General features: G+C 34.3%; 1 protein-coding gene across 10 annotated transcripts in view; it reads right to left on the bottom strand.

The window, feature by feature from the left end:
* The window catches only part of LOC135277808 (tolloid-like protein 1), a 261,404-nt gene that overhangs the window by 97,690 nt on the left and 140,168 nt on the right, over positions 1-23,546 (bottom strand). For all 10 annotated transcript variants that reach the window (XR_010345410.1, XM_064384071.1, XM_064384073.1 and 7 more), the window contains 3 exons: positions 14,937-15,115; positions 10,413-10,518; positions 2,695-2,819 (listed from right to left, as the gene is read on the bottom strand). Coding sequence is in view for 9 of the 10 variants with exons in the window: in XM_064384071.1 (XP_064240141.1) it covers positions 2,695-2,819; positions 10,413-10,518; positions 14,937-15,115 (410 nt within the window). In the remaining variant the exon portion in view is untranslated. The remainder of the gene's footprint in view (positions 1-2,694; positions 2,820-10,412; positions 10,519-14,936; positions 15,116-23,546) is intronic.

Here is a 23,546-nt window from a genome sequence, read left to right as displayed (position 1 = left end):
ACTACCTATTGGGTACTATGTTTAGAACCTGGGTGACAGGATCATTCACAGCCCAGACCTCAGCATCACACAACATTCCCATGTAACAAACCTGCACATGTAACCCTTGAATCTAAGATAAAAGTTGAAAAAAAAGGCCAAGAAGAAAAAAATCATTCACGAAGATTTGGGGAACTAACAGTTAACACTAGAATATATATATATATATATATACACACACACACACATATATATGTATATGTATATACATATATTTACATTTCTTTATTGCTTACTCCAGTTATTTTATTAGCTGTAATACAGTAACTTGCTTTTTATACTGTTTCAGAAATATAAAATATCTTTTTCACAGATCATAGTGCTTTCATAAATGTGGTTTTAAACAAAATAATTAAAATAATGTATACATTATTTCTATATTTCAAGTACAAAAATGGCCTATTAATGTATCTTACACAATTGAAATCTAAAGTAGAAACTATGCTTCTAATAATCTTCCTGTTTATAACTGAAATATCCAAGAATCGTAGGCTAAAAATTAAATTACAGTATCATAAGGTTAGTTTTTTATTCTTCCTGAATTTTCTACAAGTCAGTGTGCATATGAATCTCCAGTGTACTTCTCAAATGTAGTGTATATAGTCTTACATTTAGAGATATTATCAAGATAGTTTTATACACAAAGGGTTCATTTATTTAGTTGCTATTAATCAAATAATTTTTGCTTTTTAAAAGTTCAAAAATATATGCCCAATGTTACTAGACATTAGTCAAGCATCACCCATATCTTTTGTCACAGTGGTATCATTCTCTTATAAATTCATTTTGCTTATGGAAATTTGAATTTTAAAAAATATACCACATATACATGTGTATCTTACATGCATACATAAAATATTTTTTTTTTTTGAGACGGAGTTTCACTCTTGTTACACAGGCTGGAGTGCAATGGCGTGATCTCTGCTCACCGCAAACTCCACCTCCTGGGTTCAGGCAATTCTCCTACCTCAGCCTCCTGAGTAGCTGGGACTACAGGCACGCGCCACCATGCCCAGCTAATTTTTTGTATTTTTAGTAGAGACGGGGTTTCACCGTGTTGACCAGGATGGTCTCGGCATACATAAAATATTTTAAAGGCGTTTATATAAATATGAATGCAACTTAAGTAAGCAGCATGAAGTAAGTAGAAGTGTCCTTTGGTACATAGAAAAATTAGATAGGCAGACAATTAGATATATTTACATACAAAAAAATTTGAAAACTCACTTTCAATACTGAATCATTATGATGTAAAAGGTTTCACATACAGCTTTAAATTCTGAAAATATCGACTGCCCTTCTAAAAACTTAATAGTCTTAAGTTACAAGAAAACTAATAATTACAGTAAAATTGAAAAAAACATAATTTCTTACAACTTTCTTTAACAAATCTAGTATTAAGGAATAGGAAATCCCTTCTCTCAGCAGAAATGTCAATAGAATCCATTGGGTTGAATCAACGAATTAAGTACCATTTCATACTGAATTATGAACTTTTTAGGTATTTCCTGGGAGTAATCAAGCAACTCACTTTTTCTTGCTTGCACTTGAGTAAATTAATGAATTTACTCTGTTCAACATAAGGGTTCTATACCATATGTCAATGCGTACATATTCAATTTTTAAGATGAATTCACTAGTCCTCTCTGATAGCCAAAATGAAAAGTTCCCTCAACTGACACCAGAAATTATAAAAATTTAAGTAATATAAGACTTTTCCAATAACTTAATATATAAACATAAGCAATTATCTATATAAAACTCCAACAATTTAGATATCCATCATTTCTCTGATTTTCTGCAAAGATTATCAGATTCATAGCAAATTAAAAGTTTTACAGTAATTATTTTATTATATCTGCAATCTTAGGTATGTAGAACAATACTTCCAAAAGTAAATTTTACAAGTAAACATTGGGAAAAAGAAGGTTTCCTTGGACAAATAATTTGGAAAATACTGTGTTGTGCAAAGTTAAACATGTTTGTTTGCTATAGGATATTTCAAATATTGTGAGTACACTGGAGGTTCATAGAGTCTAGATTTCTAATTTGGAAAACAGAATCTTTTTCTTTCTTGGACCATTAAAACATAGTGTTCCCTTAGAACATTAAGACCTTTCATGAATCTGCTTTTGAAACTTTATTTAGGGGAAAAACATAGAGTAGTTCACTTGCAACTGGTTAGAACTTTTTTTAACAACAAAGTTATGCATTTCTATTGATAAAATTGTAATTTATATGCCATTAATGATGATACCTGCAAGAAAAGATCATCCAGGATCCAGTGCTGAAGTTCAAATAAGGGATATGCTTTTATGTTAGAATGGAAATTTAGTATTTGACTATGAAATCATGCAACTACTTAATGACTATTAAGCAACCATTCTATTTTGCTCTTTCACTCATTAAATTAAAAGAAATAAAGCATACTCTCCCTGTGCTTGAACTTTGATTTCAGCAACTTGTTTTTATTTACAGCAATTAGGTGTTCCAGAGTTCTCTTCTGCCTCGTTTTATGATTACTGACTTTGAACTGTACATGTCACTTGCCAACAGGGAGTGAGACAAATAAAACAGTTGATTAAATTGTGGCTTGTTCAACTGGAAGAGCACAATCAAGCACAACCACGCTCTTGTGTTTGTGTGGTGCAATACCTGGACATCTATACAGCTTTCTTGCCTGTGCGATATCTCCTTTGCTTAGGCGAGTTCGCTGACCAATTGCAGGTCGAATGCCATTATCATCACGGGAGGGGAGAATGGTATCCAGAAACATCCCCCTGAAAAAAAAAAAAAAAAAAACAGAAGCAAACCACACCTAAGTCACCAAATGAAAACTCATAAAGTCTTTACTATTATAAAATTATTTATTTCAAACTCAAGTCAATCAAAGGAGAAATACACCTTTGGTGATTTAAGCAGCATATCAGGTTTTCAAAACACTTTCATCAAAGTAGAAAAAAACCATGCATGTTAAATGTGTATGCCTAGTATAAGGTCAATGATGACATTCATTTTTTTCCTAGAAACATATATGTTCTTCAAAATATGGAATACCTTATAATCCCCCACAAAGTACACCATGACATTTCTTTTGGTTTCCCAAGCAGATCTAAGAATTCCTTGGATTACCAGGTTGCAAAACAATTATTCCTCATAGAGGTCTATTTCCCTAATAGCAACCTACAATAAATAACGTTGAGGTTACTAAAATCGTAAGAGTCAAACAAAATATACATAGGTGAATTTTTCTGAATTAAACTCCTAATTTAACCTAAGTATTCTTAGAATTCCAAGTATTACAGCAAATGTCAAAAGAAAAAAAAATAAAGAATGCCAAAGCTTAGGGTGATTTCAAGCAAATGTTTTCAATTTTCATGGTAAAATTAATAAATAAGAAAACCTAATCAATGCCCTAATAATGTTAAACTACAGATAGCTGTTGGGACTCAAGATTGTGGTAAAATATTCACTAATTTTTCCTAATATGCAGGACCTAAAGTTCTGAATGCAGTGCCCTAAAAATACGTTCTATTTTTTTTTTTTTTTAATGTATGTCAAACATTTATAGCTCTAAAGAAGTGGGAATTTAAAAGTTAAATGAACTGGGAGGCTATTCCATGGGTTTGAGAAGTATGGGTTGTGTGTATGTGGATTTACCAAAAACAAGCAACGACAAAAAACCTTTTTATAAAAATATTTAAAATTAAAAAATAAAATGTTATAATATCTTTTAAATTGAGATAATGATGGAAAACTCCTTTCCAAAATGAATAAGTGAACATAAATGCATTTAAACTAACATTTGCATTAAAAGAACAGCATTTTTAGCTCTACTTAGCTTCCATTAGGAAATATTAAGTACTGTTCTAGGTCTGGATTTATAGCAGTAAATAAAACAAACAGGTATTCCTTCCTCTATGATTCTAATATTCAAATGCGAGGAAAGAGACATTAAACAAAGGATTGATAATCCAGGTAGTAATAGGTACTATGGAGAAAAATAAAGGTGAGAAGATGGATACTGATTGTGCAGTGATGGGCTGCTTTTAAATAGAGTGATCAAAGAAAAACTCACTTGAAAGTTGACATTTTAGTCGCACACGAAGAAAGTGAAGATGAGAGAAATGTGGGTAACTGGCAGTACAGTGTTACCAGAGAAACACAACAGCTCAGAAATGAGAGGACCCTTAAAATGTCTGAGCACCAGCCAGATAATTTAACTTTTACTCTGAGGACAATTGTTAATCTACAGGAAAATGGTAAACAGAGGAGTAATATGATCTATGAGGAATTTTATTACTAACTACCCTGGCTCCTAGGTAAGGGAAAGGGCACTTTCCCTTTAGGTCTTTAGATCTTTAGATACAACTAATTCAAATAGGGAGACTGGACTCTTTACTATACAACCTAAAAATGTACACTATCTGAAAAGAAAGCAGAGAAGTATAGCTAGCGATTTATGAGAACTGACCATCAAAAGTGAGAGTTTGTGCATATTTCATAAGACACAACTACGGGTAGGCCACTGTAGTTGAAAACAAACAAGTTACAAGGTAGCATTGAGAAAATCCTTTTAACTTTATGCATGAGCCAACAGATACATTAATTACATAAACTCAAATTAATGGAGTATTAAATTTCTGTAGTACTGCAGTACTACAAATTATTTACTATTTTCTTTATTTATTTCTAAAATCAAAGTTGTCATCTCTGGGGTTTGATTTTTTCCTAACTTTGAAAAAAAGATTCTATTAAAAAAATTCAATGATATCTTGGAGAGAATATATTCAATTTCAGAAAACAGAATTATGAATTTCATTTTATTGTGTCTTCTAAGGTAATCTCCCTTCCATTCCAAGGGAGTTAGTCACTCAGTCTTTTGTTCTTTCTTTGTGGTCAGGAAGTTATCAATTATTCTTCTCCAAATCCTGACAAGTGAGCAATGCAGGATCTTACCAAACCTTCTCAGTGAGCCACTATCAATATGCAAAGACAGATCATATCGTGGTTCACTTACTATTCTTGATTTGGTCTACCTACATTGAAAGAACAAATTAGCTATACTTTTAACAAAAATTTGTAAAATTTTACAACCTTTTTCTAATGAAAAATGGGCAGTCCACAGTTCAAAAGCATGTACATTGTAACATATTCACACATATAAAGACCCTATGGATCCATTTCTATTCTACCCATAAGTAATTCCCTAAATATATGGATAGGCAACATTCATAAAAACAATTGTAACTTATAGACTCTGTGGTCTCAGAATTTTTAAAACTAAGAAACTACAAATACCTACATAAACAGAATAAAGAACAAAAACCAAACGATCATGTTAGTTGATATAGAAGAAGCATTTGAGAGCTTCAACATCCTTTTATAATAAACACTCAAAAATCTAGGAATTGGAGGAAGCTACCTCAACATAATAAAAACTATGTATGAAAATCCCACACATAATATCATAATCCATAGTAAAAAATAAAAATATTTTCTTCTAAAATAAGGAACAAGGCAAGGATTCCCATTCTTAGCCTTAGCCAGTGCAATGGAACAAAATACAATAATATAAAAGCCATCCAAATTGGACAGAAAGAAGTAAAATTCTCACTGTTTGCAAATGACTTGATCTTATATATAAAAAAATCCTAATTATTTCACACACAATAAAACCCTGTTAGAACTAGTCAATGAATTAAGCAAAGTCATAGGATATAAAATCAACATGCAAAAATAGCTTGCATTTCTATGCATTTACAACAAACAATCAAAAAAGATAATTGATTCCATTTATAACAGCATCAAAAAACATGCTTAGAAATAAACTTAACCAAAGAAGTGAAAGACTTTTATACTGAAAGCTAAAGACACTGCTGAAAGAAATTAAAGAAGAGATGACGATCCCTTGTTCCTGAATTAGAGCACTTAACACTGTTAAGATGCTATAACATCCAAAGTGATCTCAGATTCAATGCAATTTCAATCAGAATCTCAACAATGTTTTGCTGAAAATAGAAAAATTTATACTAAAAATCAGGCATGATCTCAAGAGATACCAAATAGCCAAAACAGTTTTGAAAAAGAAGAAAAATTTGAAAAATTCAAACTCCAACTTTGCAGAACTGATTTCAAAACATATCACAAAGCTACAGTAGTAAAAACAGTGCAGTACTGGTATAAAAGCAGACCAATAGACCGGCAAAATAAAATAGAGAGTACAGAAATAAACCACCATGCACATGATCATATTATCTTTAACAAGGGTGCCAAGATCCCTCAATTAGGAAATGACAGTTTTTTTCAACAAATGATACTGAGAAAACTGGATATCCACATTTAGAAGAATAAAATCAAGCTTTTTTTAAAAAAATTAATTAACTCAAAATGCATTAAATAACTAAAAATAAGACCCAAAACTATACAACTCCTAGAATAAAATACAACGGGAAAGTTTCATGGCATTAGATGTGACCATGATTTCTTGGATATGAAACAAAAAGCACAGTCAATAAAACCAAAATAGACAAATAGGATGACAGCAGACATGCAATACTGTGTACATAAAAGGATGCAGTCAACTGAATGAAAAGGCAACCTACAAAATGGGAAAAAATATTTCCAAATCATATAAAGTAAGTGGTTAATAACCAGAATATATAAAGAACTTCTACTACTTAACAAGAAAATAATATAAAATAAGTGGTTAATAATCAGAGTATATAAAGAACTTCTACTACTTAACAACAAAATAATAAAATATTATTCTGATTTAAACATGGGCAAAGGACTTAAATAAAGATTTCTCCAAAGATGATATACAAATGCCACCAAGCATATAAAAAGATGTTCATTAATCAAAACCATAATGAGATATGACATCACACCCAGAATGGCTAACATTCAAATAACAAAAAGTAATGTGTTGATTAGGATGAAGAGAAATTGAAGCCCATGTGTACCTTTGATGGAATTCTAAAATGGTGCAAACACTATGGAAAAGAGTATGGATGTTCCTTAAAAAGTTAAAAATAAAACTAGTATATAACCCAGCAATCCTACTTCGGGGTAGCTAACCAAAAGAATTAATAGCAGTGTCTCTGAGAGTTATCTGCACACACATGTTCATATCAGCATTATTCACAAGAGCCAGAAGCTACACAAATGCCCACTGACAGATGACAATATAAACAAAATGTGGCATATACTTACAATGAAATATTATTTGGCCTTAAAAGTGAGGAAATACTTTCACACACTACAACATAGACCAACCTTGAGGAAATAATGCTGACTGAAATAAGCCAATCATGAAAGGACAAATACTGTATGCCTCCAGTTACATACAATATCAAAAGTAGTCAAATTTATAAACAGAAAATAGAATGGTGACTGCAAGGGTCTGAGGAGAGGTGGAAAAGGAAAGTTCTTTAATAGGTATAGAGTTTCAGTTTTGCAAGGTGAAAAAGTTCTGGACATCTATTTCACAATAATATCAATATCCTTTAATAACGCTACTGACTTGTATGCCTAGAATGGTTAAGATAGCAAATTTTATGTTATGTGTTTTTCTGTACAGTAGAAGTGTTGAGTTTATTTATGACAAATGCATAGGATGGCTTTGAAACAATAGGATAAGTAATATGTAACAGTGGATTGGCATTCAACGCAAAAGCAGGTGTGAAGGAGGTGGACTATGGGAAACAAGAGCAGATTAATTTATGGGAAAATATGCAATGTAATATGGAAAAAGAGTATAGAATAAGGGGAAACATACATTTTGAACTTTGCTAAACTTTTATCATCTATGAAGGCCAGAAAGAATAAACTGTTTTTCTCTACTCTCCAATACCTCCTCTGTTCCAAGGAACCAAAACTCAAGTTAATTCTAAATAATATAATTCAGTATCACAAGAGAGGCACTTTGACTGAACTGGAACCCAAATCCCCATGTGTTACATGTTTTATGGAAAAATCCATTCCAAGCCTTTACCAGAAAATAAAATTCTGTAACTCTTTACAATTAATTTCAAGTCAAGTTACTGGGTGTGTATTTGGCTAGCTATGTGCAGAAAGCAGAAACTGGACCCCTTCCTGACACCTTACACTAAAATTAACTCCAGATGGATTAAAGACTTAAACATAAGACCTAACACCATAAAAACCCTAGAAGAAAACCTAGGCAAAACCATTCAGGACATAGGCATAGGCAAGGACTTCATGACTAAAACACCAAAAGCAGTGGCAACAAAAGCCAAAATAGACAAATGGGATCTAATTAAACTCCGGAGCTGCTGCACTGCAAAAGAAACAGTCATTGGAGTGAATCAGCAACCAACAGAACGCAAAAAAATTTTGCAATCTACCCTTCTGACAAACGGCAAATATCCAGAATCTATGAAGAACGAAAACAGATTTACAAGAAAAAACAACCCATTCAAAAGTGGGTGAAGGATATGAATAGACACTTTTCAAAAGAAGACATTTATGAGGCTAACAAACATATCATCATCACTGGTCATTAGAGAAATGCAAATCAAAACCACATTGAGATACCATCTCAAGCCAGTAAGAATGGCAGTCATCAAAAAATCTAGAGACGACAGATGCTGGAGAGGATGTGGAGAAATAGGAACACTTTTACACTGTTGGTGGGAATGTAAATTAGTTCAACCATTGTGGAAGACAGTGTGGTGATTCCTCAAGAACCTAGAAATAGAAATTCCGTTTGACCCAGCAATCCCATTACTGGGTATATATCCAAAGGATTATAAATCATTCTATTATAAAGACACATGAACTGTTTACAATAGCAAAGACCTGGAACCAACCCAAATGCCCATTGATGATAGACTGGACAAGGAAAATGTGTCACATAAACACCATGGAATACTATGCAGCCATAAAAAACAGTAAGTTCACGTCCTTTAAAGGGGCACGGATGAATCTGGAAACCGTCATTCTCAGCAAACTGACGCAAGAACAGAAAATCAAACACTGCATGTTCTCACTCATAGGTGGGTGTTGAACAATGAGAACACATGGACACAGGCAGGGGAGCATCACACACTGGGGTCTGTTGAGGGGAACTACAGGAGGGACAGTGGGGGGTAGGGAGGTTGAGGAGAGAAAACATGGGGAGAAATGCCAGATATAGGTGACAGGGGGATGGAGGCAGCAAACCACATTGCCATGTATGTACCTATGCAACGATTCTGCATGATCTGCACATGTACCCCAGAATCTAAAGTACAATAAAATAAATATATATGTATATTGAAATCTTAAATTCAAGTTCTAGAAAAAATAGTCATTTGGACAGTTACTTATATTTTAACAAATAAGTATGTATGTCTATAAATCATGTACTTTAGAAAAGAGTAATTTTAAAAATACAGTTAACATAAATTTTTTAAATAATAAACTTTGGTTTGGCAAAAATAGATAATTAGTAAATGTATCCAAGTATTAAGGTTTCTTTAACACATCCTTCTCTACTTTTTACCAAGAAAGTTTTACAAAAACAGGTTAATAAATTTGAATATTTTTCCCTTTTCCTCACCTTGTCTTCAGAAATAGACGTTAATGAACTGTGAAATGGACGTAAGTGGGCAAAAAAAAAAAAAAAAAAAAAAGAGCTGAAATGACATATGAGCGTAAAATGGGCATAAATGGAAAAAAGAGTGAATTCAATGGTTTAACACTTCCAAATTCCTTACCTGGGAACTATTTGCCTGATGACATCATCTTTAGAATGAAGTATATCAAAACCCAAATTTATTGCATTCTTTAAAAGTAGCTTTAAGTCATTAATGAAATAATTGTAAGGTTAATGAGTAATGAACTATAATTCCAAATTTTGTGAGATAAAATATCTTTCTAATATGTTATTTAACAATTCATTTAGTAATACAAATTTTTGAGCTTAAGTTGTACTTAAGCAGTAGAAAATACACAGTATAAAGCACAAGTCACAAAGATTGTGACACTCCAACTGAACTTCTAGAGAACCTATTTAACTTATGAATATCCAATTTTCATTAAACAATGCTTTGTCAATTTAATATGCTAATTCGTTTGGTAATACTTTTAATTCAAATTTTTAATGATTTAGAAATACAAAATTGTTTACATAATTTATACCATCTTAATTATCACTTTAAATTCATGTATCTAGTAGAGAATGTAAAAATACATTTTCAGTACTGGCTTTTGTCAATAAATCTTCATCAATTACTTTTCTACTTTATTTCTGTGGTGAGGCAGCAATATTTGAAAGTAATTCTAGTTCTAATGTCAGGCATAGCTTTGTGAGGAGCCAAATGGAGGAAAGGAATTAAAAGTCAAAAGGTATAACCTGAGACTCCAACCTTGAGAAGGTGTTCCTGGCATAGTGCATGATACTGTCAAAATCATATCTTTCTCCAAGTGAGTTTACTTCTCCCGGCTCCATCTTCAGAAAATTGTACTCTTGACCTAAGAACCAGGGATAAACAAAATCTCAGAAGTCTTTTAACTGACAGAAAAAAGACCAGAAGACCTTTCCTACACCTGCATCTGCTTTCTGTGAAACGATTTTGCTGATTGAATTTACATACAAACACACAGACACATACAAAAAGCATCTGTCTTCACTCTACCATCATGTTGAAAAGCAATATTGAATTGGAACAAAGTGTTAATTAACTTCTGCACAAAGGTGAACTACCAAAAAGCATATATTGACTTTGTTTTATATGTATGCTCTTTTAACACTTCATAATATTGATTTCTCCAAAATCTTACTGCATTTTTGGTAACGTAGAAATAATTATAAAAAGTTACATTTTCATCTAAGGAGTTTTCCCATTTTTATGACTAGATTTGCCAGTTCCCACAAAAAATTATCTTCCTATTTGGTTTAATTCCTTTCTATGAAACAATGTAAAAAGATACAAAAACAATATTAGTATAAACAGAGCTCTGTAGGCTTTAGCTCCATGACTTCATCACTCAAGATATAAAAATAGCAGCAAATTCTCTACTTTCATTTAAAAATTAAACAAGTTTATTCATGATGAAAAGGCAGTTCTACTTTGAAATTAAGAAGAACATGCTTAAGAACTTAATTTTTTTTTTGATTTCCACATCTGTTAGTTTAGCTTCTGGACATCTTCATTTTTAATAGATTTTTCAACTGTCTGTTTGTATCTGTATTGTAGTATTATTTCTCAAAATTTGAAAAGAACACAAACTTAAATTCAATGGTTCCAGAAAGGAACATTCCTTCAAAGAGAGTTTAAGTTTTGATGACTCAGTTTTCACAATTTAAGTAGCTAAAGGTTGTGCAAATCATATCACTTATGTAACAAAAAGCTTTGAAACATCAAAATATAAAGAAAGATAAGCTATTGGAATTCCAAATCCAATTTTGGGCCTAAAAATGGAACTATTATGCCATTCATCAACCTAGGTTTTTATTCCAATTGCCATATTTCAATTAAATATAAAAGATCACATTAATAAGAGTTTTCCTTGAGTGCTGTCTCATGTGATAAAGGAAATCTGGGGTACTCACTTGAGAATTAAGAATGAAGAATCAATAGGGAGTTAAAGAACCCAAGTCCTAGACCAAAGTGTTTTAGTCCATCTTTTAAGAAATTTACACAGCTTAATTTAAAATTAACTAACCAAACCTTATAATGAAATATGTGCTCCACGAATCTCTGATAAGTCTATTTATGTTATGACCATTCTTGGGAAATATTCAACATTCTCTTCAACCCATGATAGAGGCAACTGTTAAAACTTTTGTGTCATAAGCAATCTGAAGTCTAATATAACAAATCTATGATCAGATTTTCTAAAAGCTATGTATTTTATACTTTTTAACCTGTAAGATTTCAATTTAGAGCATAATATGGGTCTAGATTCTCTAACTAAAACAAAATATTCCATAAAAATTTCTGAAAGTAGAACATTAAGCAATTTTAGCAATACATTTTAATGCATCTAACTCGAGGACTTAACATGTATATGACACAATATTTTTTGTTAGTTAAAAACAACATAGCTGTACATAGTTCAAATAACAGAAAATTAGGCATATTTCATGAAAGAAGGAAAAAGAAACAAAATACATAGCGCTAATGGAAATCACATTTGACAATTTTAAAAATGGCAGGCATCCTTCTTAAAAGCATATTCTAACATGGATTAGAGTAACCTAATCCTTGTATCAATTTGGTTCCTATCATAATCACTAATTTGGCATATAAATAAAAATCCAAAGTTCATGCTTATTAGACATCATCCTTGACTAAGACTTGATATTAAGTGCCTGACAGCAAATCATAAATCTATTGAAGATTACTCTCCAACATAAACACTTTCATACTGGAATTGCTCTGTTACAGTGGTTCTCATTATTCAAGAAATCTCACTCGATAATTTTTTTTCTATTGGCCATAATGTTTAGTCAAAAGAAAATATTAAAAACCATAATTTGCTTGGCACTGTTTTAGGATTATATGTTTATTTTTACTACATATTATATATACTTTTTCCTTGTTTTAGATACATATTTATATTGAAACAGGGTCCTATTTTTAAAAGTAAGAAACATTTTTGAAAATTACATCTTTTATAAATTTTTTTTCAGATAATACAATGTTTGACAAATAGAGGACACTAATAACTCTGGTTAACAGCCAAGTTATCATTTATGTGGTAGTTGAAATAATTTTCAGATTTATTTTCTCTTTATTTCCCACCTAGTGATATATAGGATGAATCTTGATAGCTTATACATTAGAGTCTTCTATATAGGGGAGTATCCATTTTTTATACTTATTTTTGATATCTAACTCTACAGATTACTTCATCCTTTTTAAAATTATTTGTTTCCTTGGCTTCCAGGACACCACATTCCACTGATTTTTCTCTTACCTTTTAGGCAATACCTTCTTAGTCTTTTAGGACATACTCTACTAAATATTCCTTAAATATTGTTTTTACCCATTTTTTACCCTAGAACTTTTTTTTTCTTCTCCCTCCAGTTTTTCCTTAGTTAGTCAAATATATGCCAAATTTTTGTCTTTAGATATTTTATCTTTAGATACACCCTGAAGTCCAGACTCACCTTTCCTTTCTCTGCAAAATAAGGATCATATGAAGCCTTTTAAAATATGAGGAAATGCTAAATGGAATCATTAATTGCCTTTCTCTTTCTCAAAAACATGCTGCTTTATCAATATTTCAGTATCTCAAATGTTTCATATGATGGTACTAACATTCATCTTGTTGCCTAAAAAGAAAACTTTTGAAGATTTCCCCTCACATGATGATATTCCTCTTAAAATGTTTTTGAAAGACTATTTCGTCTTCTTCCTCTTGACATGTACTGCCCTTACTAAGAACCTAGTCACCTCTCATGCCTACTCATGTAGGCATCTATGAGGTTTCCTGGACTTAAGGCACATCCCGCCCCCCACACCCAGTTAATGATTGCTCTAAGACTGACTGTGAAAATGAGTTCTCTTTATTTTAATCTGAACTTTTCCTTCTTATAATCCTTCAAGTATTCCCCAGTAACTAGAGAATAAAACCCAAATTTTCTCCTGAGGTTTACATCATAGAGAATATTCTCTAAGTAAATGATGAGATACGAACTAATCCCACACTTGTAATTTACTATCAACCATAATGGTCAGATAAAAATAATTCAGTTTTCTGTAATTCTAGCTTTGCTCATGAAGTTTTTTTAGCTTGAAATTTAATCACTCTTCTGTCCACCTGAAATATTTCTACTTAAGTCTTAAATTTTCATCCGTTACAATTCCCTTGACTCACTAAGGAACTATTTATCATGCTTTGCTTGGACTCTACACTATTCTCAACATATATTACTAACTACTTTCACTTTCTCACTCACTTGCAATCATATATATATATATATATATATATATATATATATACGTATATATCCCACACTAAGCTTTGCATTTTTCATGACAGTATCTTCAACACCTAATATTGGCCTCATAAATAATTGGCACCAAATATATAATGAGCAAATAAAGAGATCAGTACTGTTACTTACACAAGGAATTCACTCTTTGTAACAAAACTGGTCATGAATAAAAATCAAAACACATTTTCACTTTGGATATGCTTAAAATACATGCTTATACCTTACAAGAAAATTCCAAACAACAGAATATTTTTTGGCAATGGAAATAAACTGATCTTTATGCACATAAAAGTTAAATAGAAAGTCTTACAATGAGGCTACTATCAAATATCAAGTATCGGAGAAATGCAGATTTTAATTAGAAATTATATTTCAATTACTGAAAACTTTCCTAAAAATGTGTCTTTAGGGTAGCCAACTTTAAGCAGAAAATCTCAGGAAAAAAAAAAAAAAAAAAAAAAAGATACTAGCTTGGAAATAACTCATTTCACTGGAATTTTCTCCAGAAATTGTACCTGGTATAACATAGATTCCTATGGTAGCAGCACGTTTTATGGCAAACCCTGGGTCCTTTTAAAATCCCCATAACATAAATTATAGAACTAAGCACAAAAAATGCTTAAGTAAAAAAGAAACATTTAATAATTTTAATTTATGGTTCAATAGCTCACACCCAATACTTGGAAAGCACAGAAGCTTAGAAATAAAACAGCTAAATCTTATAAAAGAAAGCAAGTCCAATCAATGCATGAACTCATACAGTCTCCAGGAAAAAAATTAAAATATAAAAATCATCACGGGTAATTTTTAATCAAATAAAATGTTACTCTATTATATCAAAAACATAAGTTTATATTTTTGGGAAAGTGAAACAATAAACTGCATAACTATGATTCAAAGATATCCAGTCAGCCTTAAACCCGACACATCCTATGCCTCTCACCTGGTTGGATGTTTTCTCTTATGATAGTTACATGGTTATCTCGATCTGGTCGTGTGTGTTCATGCCAAAAACCTATGACATGGCCCAATTCATGAACAACAATCCCAAATTTATCACAGTTCTTGCCGATAGAGATTGCCTGAGGTCCATTTCCCCGCCGACCTACATAAGAGCAGCATCTGGAATAAAAGAGAAAGTGGAGATGGTGGTGGAAAGGTTGTGCCAGAAAACTTAACAATATGGTAAATTTTTTATAAAGAATAGTAATGAGCTATAAAGTCCAATACATTCAGAGGCAGAACAACCTTTATTACTATATATGTCTAGTTTCTGGTATCCTTTCAAATTTAAGTGTAACAAAAGTTTCTGAATAATCAGTTCAAGTGCTTTTGTAATTATCTATATATTAGAAATATGCTTACATCATTTTAGAAGCATTCCAAAATACATCAGAAAAGAAAATAATTAATGATGATGATGACAATTACATCATGATAATGATGATGTACTACTGAAGACATATAATTAAGCTGAAGACATCAATATATATTTATTTCTAATATAATTTTATCCTCAGAATTCATATTAATTACTAGGTTATTACTTTGTCAGTGTGGCTATCCAACAATAATTCAGTATCATTTCAGTATTAAATATAAAATTAAAGAAAGTTTATTTTTCCTCTTTGAGAAAAACAGAATTAAGCTTATTTATGAAAGATGTTGGTTAATCAAAAAAAAATTACTTTTTCTACTCATGAAAGAATATTTTTTATAAAATAAATGTTTAAAAGAAGTTAATTGAAGAAAATTATTTTTGGCTGGTTGCAGTTGCTCATGCCTGTAATCCTAGCACTTTGGAAGGCCAACCTGGGAGGACTGCTTGAGGTCAGGAGTTTGAGACCAGCTTAAGAAACATAGTAAGACCCCATCTCTACAAAAGATTCAAAAATTAGCTGGGCATTGTAGCGCAAGCCTGCAGTCCTAGCTCTTTAAGAGGCTGAGGTGGAGGGATGACTTGAGCCCTCAGGAGTCTGAGTCTGCAGTGAGCTAGGATCATACCACTGCACTCCTGCCTGGGCAACAGAGCAAGATCCTGTCTCTTAAAAAAAAAAAAAAAGAAAGAAAGAAAAGAAAATTATTTTCAAAAGATGAATTACCTTAAGTTAATGGTTAACTAGTGTTAGGAACTGAATACTTATGTCGCCCCAAAATTCATATGTTGAAACCTGATCTTCATGATGATAGTATTTGAAGGCAGAGCCCTTGGAAGGTGATTAGGGATCACGAGGGCTCTGCCTTTATAAAGAGATCAGTGCCTTTATAAAAGAGGCCCCAGAGAGCTCCCCTGACTCCATGTACCATGTGAGAGCACAGCAAAAACACATCTCACATCCATCTATGCACCAGAGCAGGCGCTTACCAGACACCAATTCTGCAGTGCCCAGCCTCCAGAACTGAGAAATAAATGTCTGTTGTTTAAAAGCCACCCAGTCTATGACATTCTGTTATAACAGCCTGAACAGACTAAGTAGTGAAGAAAAATCAACAACTGGTAGTATTTAAATGAATTATATTTATGTGATTTGTTTCAAATGAGCAATCTAATAATTTAGATTGATTTTTTATTTCATCATCTGAAAGAATCTCCTGGATTGTCGAACAGAATGTGGAACATCCAGGAATGTCTTTCTGCAAATTTTCATCAATTGATTGATATTTATACATATCAACAATGTTTTTCTTTTCTTTTCTTCTCTTTTCTTTTTTGTTTTGTTTTGTTCTGTCACCCAGGCTGTAGCGCAGTGGCACGATCTCAGCTCCCTGCAACCTTCGTCTCTCAGGTTCAAGTGATTCTCCTGCCTCAGCCTCCCGAGTAGCTGGAATTACAGGCACCTGCCACCACACCTGGCTAATTTTTGTATTTTTAGTAGAGACAGAGTTTCACTGTGGTCGTGAACTCCTGACCTCAGGTGATCAACCTGCCTCGGCCTCCCAAAGTGCTAGGGATTACAGGCATGGGCCACTGTGCTCGGTCTCAATGATGTTTTTCTATCCAAAATATAGAAGTTCCATTTAGTTACTGTGTGTGTGTGTGCATGTGTACATGTGTCAGTGTGTGACAGTCCCAAATATTCTAGGGACACAAGGTAAGAGAGACTGAGCACACAGGACGCTCACTTTAAAATAAATTTTAAATGGCATAGTATTATAGTATTAAAATAACATCAATAGCACAGCAATAGAGGGCACTAAATAGTTGGTTTTGAATAGTTGGGATCATGACGCACCAGGCATTGCCGAACACCTTTTCTGATTTATTAAATTGAAAGAGCAAATTGCCAAAAACTAATTGACCGTATGATTAAAAGGAATTTCACTATTTCAATTTCTGGGGTAAGTACATTTGACAGCCCTTTTGATTTTCCACAAATGTAAATCCTTATCTCCCTCTCCCCTACCCATCTTTTAATTTTCTAATTGTTCCTGTAGGCTGTAAATACCTAAGTATTTTCATACATACTATACCAGTTAGATGAACAAATTTGACCTCAATATTAATAAATTTATTATAGCAGTTAACTAAGTTTAATAAATCAGTTATACAAAGAAGAAAGGTAACTGGTGGGTGAAAGAGGAATCAGTGAAGTTTGTTTTTGCCCCAGGTCGGTTTTTTTTTAAAATAATATGCTTTAATTCATATATAGGTACTTATTAAATATTCAAATATTTATTACATGCCCAAAAATGTATTAGACTCAGAAAAACACAAAATTTTCAAATTTTGGAGAGATTTAAACTAAAATAGTTGCTACCTTAAATCAACAGTGATGAAACTGAAGTATCTGATGATTACAAAGCAACTAAATTACCAATGTTGAGTCATTCTTGCTGGTTTTATTCAGAGAATAAAGTTCCTTGCAAGTCAAAATGTGGTAGACAGTACATCAGTGTGGTCAATTTATTTCCTCTAAAACATCCTTTTTAGCATAATTGCCCTCATAGCAATTTCCTATAAGATGGGGTTTTATAATGGAAAGAAAAGATAGACTTCACACTGCCTTATTCAGAGGTATTATTTTACAATGGTCCTGAGAATAAAACAAAAATGTGGTGTTTTGATCCCTGACTAATTAAAGGCCTTGGGGACAGATAAATTCTAGACTCTCAGATTAAGAAAATAACTACATATATGCTTAGACAAATATTAGTCATGGAAAGAAAAGGGTAATGTGTGATTTTTTAAATATGATTTTAAAATGTCTAAATATTATCTTAGTTTCTAATATCATCCAGGTTTGATGACATTTTCTTGTATATGGCTGTTGGATTTTTGTTTCTCATTTGTGTGCCACTTTTAAAGTTTGGACATTTTAAGGTCTACCTGTAGCCTAAGAAAAACTTTCCCCATCAACAGAAAAGCCTAACCTCTCCATGAGTCATAGATGGTAATCAGGTAAATCAAAATATTCTACTTTCTACTTTTGTCTTGGGTTGGTATACCAAAACCCCTTTGGAACAGTATTTGGTAGACCAAAGCCCCTTTGGAATAAAACCCATTTGGAAGCTAATCCATTAGATCATCCATGAAGGTAGAACTGGTTCTGCCTTTTCATGTGCTATATTTGAAATAGTTTCAATTACTTAAGTTAATCACCAAATATCTTTTCATTAAAAATAACTCAGTTTCTTTTTTGTTTTGATTTAATAGGTTTTCCAGGGCTAAGCATGGTGGGTCATGCCTGTCATACCAGAACTTTGGAAGGCTGAGTCAGGTGGATCGCTTGAGCCCAGGAGTTTGAGGCCACCCTGGGCAACAGCTCAAAAAAAAAAAAAAAAAAAAAAAAAATTAAAAGTTAGCTGGACTTTGTAGCTGATATGGTTTAACTCTGTGTCCCAACACAAATTTCTTCTTAAATTGTAATCCCCACATGTCGAGGAAGGGGATCATGGGGGTGGTTTCCCTTATGCTGTTCTCTTGATAATGAGGGAGTTCTCAAGAAATCTGATAGTCTAAAAGTGACAGTTTCCCCTGCACTCTCTCTCCTGCTGCCTTGTGAAGAGGGTATTTTCTTTCTGCTTTGCCTTCTTCCATGATTGTAAATTTCCTGAGGTCTCCTCAGCCATGCAGAACTGTGAGTCAATTAAACCTCTTTCTTTATAAATTACCCAGTCTCAGGTAGTTCTTTGTAGCATTGTGAAAGCAGACTAATACAGAAAATTGGTACTGGGAGTGGAGCACTGCTATAAAAATACTGGAATGTGGAAGCGACTTTGGAACTGGGTAATGGGCAGTGCTTGGTACAGCTGGAGGGGTCAGAAGAAGACAGAAAGATGTGGGAAAGTTTGGAACTTCCTAGACAAAGATCTTCTAATAAATTATTTTTTTCTGCTTAAGCTAGGCAGTTTCTGTTGTTTGCAAAGAAGAATCCTGGCTAGCATACCTCCTCTGCCTAAATACATAACCTCCTTGAGGAGAGAAAACATCTTATGTTCAACTTTATATTCCCAAAACTTAGTATGTAAGTAGGACTAAAGGAGAATTCAACAAGTATAGGATGAAAAAGTGTGTACTTTTATAACCTGAATAACCAAATAGAATAAAGTTAAATACCATTTAAACATAAAATTTAAAGATTAAACAGATTAACTGTAATTTGTTTGTTTGTTTTTTGGCAATCACGAAAGCTAAGTAGATTTTTTTTAAAAGTAAGATCATTTCAAAAAAATTATCGAATAAAAAAAGAGAAGTCATATAAACAGAATATGTTTAATTATATAAGGTTATATAACAAACTGAGTTAATAAACATATAAATCTCTCACGAAGAATGAAATCAATCTCTGTCATAAAATGATCTCACATTTTGCTAATATTAATCAATCATGCAAAATAAATAAATGCCGCTGATGACAATAACTATTCATTGAAAAATTCTTAGTTGAAAAAAAATAAGAAAAAGAAGAAATAAGAAGGCAGTTAGAGAACTTCCCTCTTTTATCTGTCTCTATAAGGATAAGTAGCTGAGAAAGTCTGATGATCAGTCTGCTAATCAACTGCAACCGAGTTCTCTCATGTTGTTATATTAAATGCAAATGTAAAAACAATACTTATATCTCAGTTCAAACCTTTATCAATATGAGGGTGAGGGTTAAAGCATATGTCCCATTGAAGATGAATCAAAAAGATCATATATTTAGAAACAAGCATGTGCCTATGCATACAAACATGCCTACAGTCATACACAAACTATACTTACAGTTATAATACAATTTAAGAAGAGGAAATGCACTGGAGCTAGCTGGTAAAGAGTTCTGAACTCCACATTTTGCTTATTATATTTTATTATTTTCCCATCTACCAAAGGCCTGACATGGAAAATGTACCAATAAATGTTAATTGAATATGAGCAGACTACAGTGGAATAAGGTGGAAAATAATATTTAATGTTCTAAAAGACAGATAGCTTCATATATAACAGTTCTTCCTATAAATATGGGCAAAATTATTTTAGCTGTGATTTTAAAAAATTGCAAAAGTTACCAGTTGCCTAACTTAGTGGGAGATCTAAATGAAAGTGGTAAAAGCGAGAGAGATCCAAGATGGCCGGTTAGGAGCAGCTCAGGATTGCAGCTCCTAGTGAAAGCACAGAGCGTGAGTGGACACCACATTTCCAGACAGATTTGTATTGCCCACAGACCAGGAGATTCCCAGGCAGAGGAGCCCTACGGGTCACCAGCACAGCTCTTTAGGCCGGCGCGGCTGTTTTGCCGGTGCCCCAGCGCAGTGGTTCCTGCTACAGAGTAAATGGGACTGGGCCTGCCCTGTTAGCCAGCAACGGGAGCTCTGGGAAGCTCCCAGGAGCTCTGAGAAGGCAGAGTCACTCACTCATCTGATTGAAGAAAAAAGGACTGAAACAGGGAGCTAGGCCAGGAAATTCCCAGGCAAAAAAGCACCACGAATCTCAGCGCTGCTGTTTCAGTCGGCACAGTGGGTCGCTGCATGGGAAATCACACAGATCCCAGAGCCTTTTCAACAGGGACTATAACACCTGGGTGAGAGCTGACCATTCAAACATAAAAAAAAAGGGGGTGCTGGAGGAGTTCCAAGATGGCCGGTTAGATGCAGCTCAAGATTGCAGCTCCAAGTGAAACTGCAGAGGGTGAGTGGATGCTGCATTTCCAGACAGATTTTTATTGCCCACAGACCAGAAGATTCCCAGGCGGAGGAGCCCCACGGGTTGCCAGGGTGGCTGTTTTGGCTGGCGTGGCTCTTTGGCCTGCCCCCTGGCTCAGCAGCAGCCACTGCAGAGTAAATGGGACTGTGTTCCCACTTAGCCAGCAAGGGGAGCTGAAACAGGGAGCCAGGTCAGGAGATTCCCGGGCAAAAAAAGTGCCACGAGTCTCAGAGCCACGGTTTCAGCGGCGCAGCAGGTCGCTGCACGGGAAATCACACATATCCCGGCACCTATTCAATAGGCGACCAGGACATCTGGTAGAGAGCTGACTGTTCAACTAAAAAACAAAAGGCTCTGAGGCAGGGAGCCAGGAGATCAGGCCCGGCTGGTCCCACCCCAACAAAAACAAAAACAAACAAAAAAAAAACAGCAATTGGAAACGCTCTGGGTTGAGAGTTTCACAGCAAGCATAGCTCTGTGGGGAAGGAGCATCAGCCATTACTGAGGCAGCCTGCCATTGCTGAGGCAACACACCATTGCCGAGGCAACCCACCATTACAGAGAGAGTCCGTCATTACAGAGGCAGGCCAACATTGTGGAAGCAGTTCTAACTACATCCATATAAACAGGACTGCAGAGAAGTTCACACAGCAGCTGGGCAGAGCCCACAGCAGCTCAGCGAAGCCTCTGCAGGCTGAGAGTGACTAGACTGCCTCCTTGTGGACAGGGCAGCCCTGAAGAAAAAAAAAAAATGCAGCAGCACAGCGGAAACTCATAAAGCCCTAACTCCCTGGGACAGAACACCAGGGAAAAAAAGGGGGGGTTATGAGTCCTGCTGCTGCAGACTTAAATTTACCGGCCCAACAGTTCTGAATGAACAACGGGGCTCACAGCTCAGCACCTGAAATAATATAAAGGACAGACTGTTTCCTCAAGCAGCTCCCTGACCCCCATATATCCAAAGAGTCACCTCATAAAGGAGAGCTCAGACTGACATTTGGCAGGTATCATTCTGGGACAAAGCAGAAGAAGAAATTGGCAGCAACCTCTACTGTTTGGCAGCTGCTGGAAGTGATCCCCAGGCAAGCAGGGCCTGGAGTGGACCTCAGCAGTCCTACAGCAGAGGGGCCAGACAGTTAAAAGGAAAACTAAGAAACAGAAATAACTTCATCATCAACAAACAGGACGTCCACTCAGAAACCCAATCAGAAAGTCAACAACTACAAGGCTGACAGGTGGATAAATCCACAAAGATGGGAAGAAACCAGCGCAAAAAGGATGAACACACTCGAAACCAGAACACCTCTCCTCCTACAAGGGATCACAACTCCTCACCAGCAAGGGAACAAGACTGGACGGAGAATGAGCGTGATGAAATGACAGAATCAGCCTTCAAAAGTGGGTAATAAGAAACTTTCGTGAGCTAAAAGAACATGTTCTAACCCAATGCAAAGAAACTAAAAACCTTGAAAAAAGATTTGACGAAATGCTAATGAGAATGGGCAACTTAGAGAGGAATATAAGTGAACTGACGGAGCTGAAAAACACAACAGGAGAACTTCGCAAAGCATGCACAAGTTTCAACAGCTGAATAGACCAAGCAGAAGAAAGGATATCAGAGGTCGAAGATCAACTCAATGAAATAAAACGAGAAGGCAAGATTAGAGAAAACAGGGTAAAAAGTAATGAACGAAGTCAACAAGAAATATGGGACTATGTGAAAAGACTTGATTTTCACTTGATTTTCAAATCTACGTTTGATAAGTGTACCTGAATGTGACAAAGAGAATGAATCCAAGCTGGAAAATACTCTTCAGGATATTATCCAGGAAAAGTTCCCCAACGTAGCAAGGCAGGTCAATATTCAAGTCCAGGAAATACAGAGAACACCACAAAGATTTCCTCAAGAAGAGCAACTCCAAGGCACATAATCATCAGATTTACCAGGGTTGAAATGAAGGAGAAAATGCTAAGGGCAGCCAGAGAGAAAGGTCGGGTTACCCACAAAGGGAAGCCCATCAGACTCACAGCAGATATCTCAGCACAAACCCTACAAGCCAGAAGAGAGTGGAGGCTGACAACATCCTTAAAGAAAAGAACTTACAACCCAGAATTTCATATCCAGCCAAACTAAGCTTCATAAGTGAAGGAAAAATAAAATCCTTTGTGAACAAGCAAGTACTCAGAGATTTCATCACCACCAGACCTGCTTTACAAGAGCTCCTGAAAGAGGCACTACATATAGAACAGAACAACCAGTACCAGCCACTCCAAAAACACACCACATGGTAAAGAGCATCAACACAATGAAGAATCTGCATCAACCAACGGGCAAAACAGCTGGCTAGCATCAAAATGGCAGTATCAAATTCACACATAACAATATTAACCCTAAACGTAAATGGACTAAATGCCTCAATCAAAAGACACAGA

Source organism: Aotus nancymaae, unplaced genomic scaffold (genome assembly GCF_030222135.1).
Source record: "Aotus nancymaae isolate 86718 unplaced genomic scaffold, 86718_ANA_hifiasm-v0.15.2.pri h1tg000033l, whole genome shotgun sequence".
Taxonomy (NCBI): Eukaryota; Metazoa; Chordata; class Mammalia; order Primates; family Aotidae; genus Aotus; species Aotus nancymaae.
Note: the sequence above shows the minus strand (reverse complement) of the source record. Positions and strands in the feature narration are given on the sequence as shown.